The sequence below is a fragment of the Camelina sativa genome, chromosome 6 (assembly GCF_030686135.1).
Source record: "Camelina sativa cultivar CO46 ecotype springtype chromosome 6, ASM3068613v1".
In the NCBI taxonomy this organism is placed as follows: Eukaryota; Viridiplantae; Streptophyta; class Magnoliopsida; order Brassicales; family Brassicaceae; genus Camelina; species Camelina sativa.
In genome coordinates this window covers 1,636,275-1,639,841 of record NC_141885.1, presented here as the reverse complement: position 1 = coordinate 1,639,841, position 3,567 = coordinate 1,636,275, and the positions used below count along the sequence as shown (strand labels likewise).

The 3,567-nt window shown below is 35.7% G+C and overlaps 1 protein-coding gene across 1 annotated transcript; it reads right to left on the bottom strand.

Annotated features, from left to right (window-relative positions):
* Positions 1–220: 220 nt before the first annotated feature.
* LOC104790076 (signal peptide peptidase) lies at positions 221–3,354 on the bottom strand. The gene is made up of 11 exons (XM_010515776.3): positions 3,010–3,354; positions 2,588–2,703; positions 2,340–2,491; positions 2,167–2,252; positions 1,781–1,908; positions 1,579–1,629; positions 1,372–1,458; positions 1,202–1,271; positions 957–1,093; positions 779–856; positions 221–547 (listed from the first exon to the last, which is right to left on the bottom strand). The coding sequence occupies exons 1-11, from the start codon at positions 3,047–3,049 to the stop codon at positions 458–460; spliced, it is 1,035 nt and encodes a 344-aa protein (XP_010514078.1). The 5' UTR covers positions 3,050–3,354; the 3' UTR covers positions 221–457.
* Positions 3,355–3,567: the final 213 nt, after the last annotated feature.

The window sequence follows — 3,567 nt, the reverse complement described above, 5'->3', positions numbered from 1 at the left end:
AAGCAAAAATGTCACTTCCCAAACACGGATATTTTCTACTTATTACGATGTACTTGGTTTTGCCAAATTCTATATATTTATTAGTATTTTTAAGCCACAAGTTACAAGATCATAGTTTAATCCTTTGGTACTACCTATGTTCTTTGCCTCCCACACTATTCTCTCCTTCCATGTCGTCTACAATAGTTGAAATGATTTAACATAAAAATACATAAAGAAGAGTCAAAGAAAACCTATTATCTTAAAAGGTCAAAATCAAATCTGTTGTAACTTAATAGTAGTAACTTACACAAGTCTTTGACAAAAGAAAGTTTGAAAATCTAATGAACCAAAAAAGGGGTTAGAAGGGACTGATTGATCATTTGGAAACAAAACTGTTTTCCTTTCTTTTTCCATATTTTTAAACACATTCATGTGTATATATATTTCTCCTCTGCCCTTCTTTCTCGATTTTGCCTCATTCATCATGAGCTTTGTTAACATCATCACTTGTCTTTGATTCATCAGTCTTTGGTTCCTCGGTCTTTGATTCATCAAACGCCATCAACTGCAACAGCAACAACAACAAAAAAAGAAAAAGACAATAAGCTCACTAATCCTTTACTATAACCATAATAAAAACATGTAAAGCAAACAAAAGGTAACAAGAAAAGTTCTTCTGCTCTGTTAGGCCCCAGACACAATTATGAAAAAGTGAAAATGTTTATACATGCATGTAAATGCAAACGAAAAATTTGCATCTACAACATTCGAAATCTAGAAGGAGGAGAAAACGAACCGGTTTGATGTCACCGTTCCAAATGCAGTGAGAAGCCAAGAACCCAATTACGGCTGGGACAATGTATAACAAAGCAGGCTAAAACAGAGGCAAAACACAAACCAAAACCCATCAGAGAAAATCCCAAAAAATAGGTAACAATATAATGAATGACAACAATTAAGACACAGAAACAGACCTGTGCAGCTTGAAACCAGTTCATGACTACAATCGTGAGGATAACACCAACAGCGTATCCGATAAATGCACTTGTGAAGTATTGTGGTTGTCTACGTCTTGACACATCAAATCTTAGAGCAAGTGCAACAAAAATACCTAAAGGAAAACAAAAGCTAATGTCTCATATTCATACAATATCCGAAATACAAGAGTGTATAACCAAAAGCTGTATATAGTTATTGAGTTACGCATTAGAGAACATACCGGGAATGACAATGTCACCAAGGCCAAGCATAGAATAGGGTCTTAGAGCATCGCCCGTAGGGAATAAAAGCTGAAACAAATATGCAACAATGAGATTGCTGACAAGATCACAACAACGAAAAATCAAATTCATTTTCTTTGGTGTGTACTTCTGAGGCAATTTTACTAACCTTTATTGGAGCATCAAAGGATTTGGCAACACTAACCATAACCGGAGTGAAGAAAACCCAGAAGATATCATAGAAAAATAGTCCTGCCTGGAAGTCAAGTTAAACAAACACCGAAATGATTAAGACATCTTCGATGACTTAAATTGTCTTATCATCTAATCATTCCAAACAAATTTCAATAATAACATTCAAAGATGCGGCTCTTACCAAAAGGATGGCACCAGTCTTGAATGATCCAAGAGAGAGCATCTCAATTCCCTGAATTGGCCACACAATTAATTAGAAAAAGAAGTCACAGCCAACAACAGTAACGACACTGATTCCAGCTCAATTTTAAAATTCTATAATATGTTTTGATAAAGAAGCCACGTAATTTATGTGTTCCCATATAGAATGGAGGGAAGGGAACCTGAATGCAGAAGGAAAGGCCGAGAATATTGTTAGCCAGCCAATGCTTTTTCCACGCATACCACGCACAGAAGAAGGTTCCAGGGATTCCTGCAACAACTTGGGACTTTGTGAACTCTACCTCCAAAGCTGTTTAAAAAAACAAAGAAGTCAGCAACAAAAGAAGACATTATGTGGCATTGATATCAACCAAATGGGTAAAACAATAACTGAATTAGAGTAAAACAGACTTGCGAACAAGACAAACACATAGGAGCTAGGATGATTATTACATCAACAAAATTAGCATTTAAAGACTAACACTAATCAAACAATGACAAACAAAACCACAACATCACATCCAAACGTAACGAGGGAGAAGGCAACCAAAGAATATTAGTTACATACATTTGAAATACGGAAAACGCCAGATGATAAGGTTGTCATTCCAAGGATCAGGCAAAAATCTTCTGATGGCAGGTAACAATGTCGCCCTGCAAAACACATAATTATGTCATGACTTGACCATAGCAACACGCAAAGAGAAAGAAAAATGTAGCAGGAGTTTAGTTAAGACATACGAAAGAGCGACAATCCCAAGAACAAAGAAGTAAGCTGTTAGAACAGCATTGACCAAGTCCTTTGAGAGAAACTTGAACAATAAGAAAAGAGAGAGAAGCATAGCACTCCCAACCAATGGGAAACGCATGGCATGTTCTTTAGACATGGTCTCCTACATCATTCAAACAAAACATTTTAGATCGAATTGGAGAACTGAATCACTTAAATCTATTAAAAAGAAGAGAATCTGATCACGTCTACGTCTTACCGTTGGAGGAGTATCCTTCACTGAACGAAAGCAACCCACATAAACAGTGATACATGCCGTAAGGATAACATTCAAATTTGGATTTACTCTCACCACGAGTGGTGCCAATGTCAAACCTGTAACAACAACAACAACAAACCCCCCCTCAATTTTGAGTCTTTACGTCAAAATCAATCACACCCACCAACCCTAAACCACCCTAGAGAAACCAAACCAATATGAAACAAACAACAAAAAATGCATATTTCCAGCAAATTCGAAGAACAACCCCAAAACCGAAAAAGTTAACAACTTCATCATCAAAATCATAAATCAAATGAAACCCATCACACGAAACAATCACATGATCGTAAAAACCGATCGAAATTGAAACCCACTAGACGTATTGTAACAATTACAAGAGTGAAAGAGGACAAACGAACCTGCGAGAGCGAGATTCGCAAATTTCTCACAGTTCTTCATAATTGCTTCTTCTGCTTTCGTATAAACTCTCTGTAACTCTGATGAATGTGTTATGTATAGAGAGAGAGATCCAATGGTGTGGTGGGGTCAAACAAAAGATAAAACTTCCACCAGATCTGTTAAAAAAAATTAAGATGAAGACGAAGAAGAAGAGAGTATGGAAAGAAAATTAAGATACTCGATGACGACGAAAATTACGGGACTGTGACCTACTAATGTGACAGACGTATATTATTGGTAACGTTCACGTGTTTATGACATTACGTTCGAATTATATTGGTTGATTAATGACCCCATTCATCACCACCGCATCACAAAATATGTATTTTCTTTTTGTTTCCTTACATGTGTTAAGTCAAAAAATTAAAAATAATAATGGTAACCGATACTTTTCTACTTCAACTGAAAACAAAAAGTGCTGAACAAAATCATAGTCAAGAATTGTAACACATAATTAAATTTTGGGAGATTTCATAATCACAAATTAGTCTAATCTTTTTTATTTCGTATTATTGTTT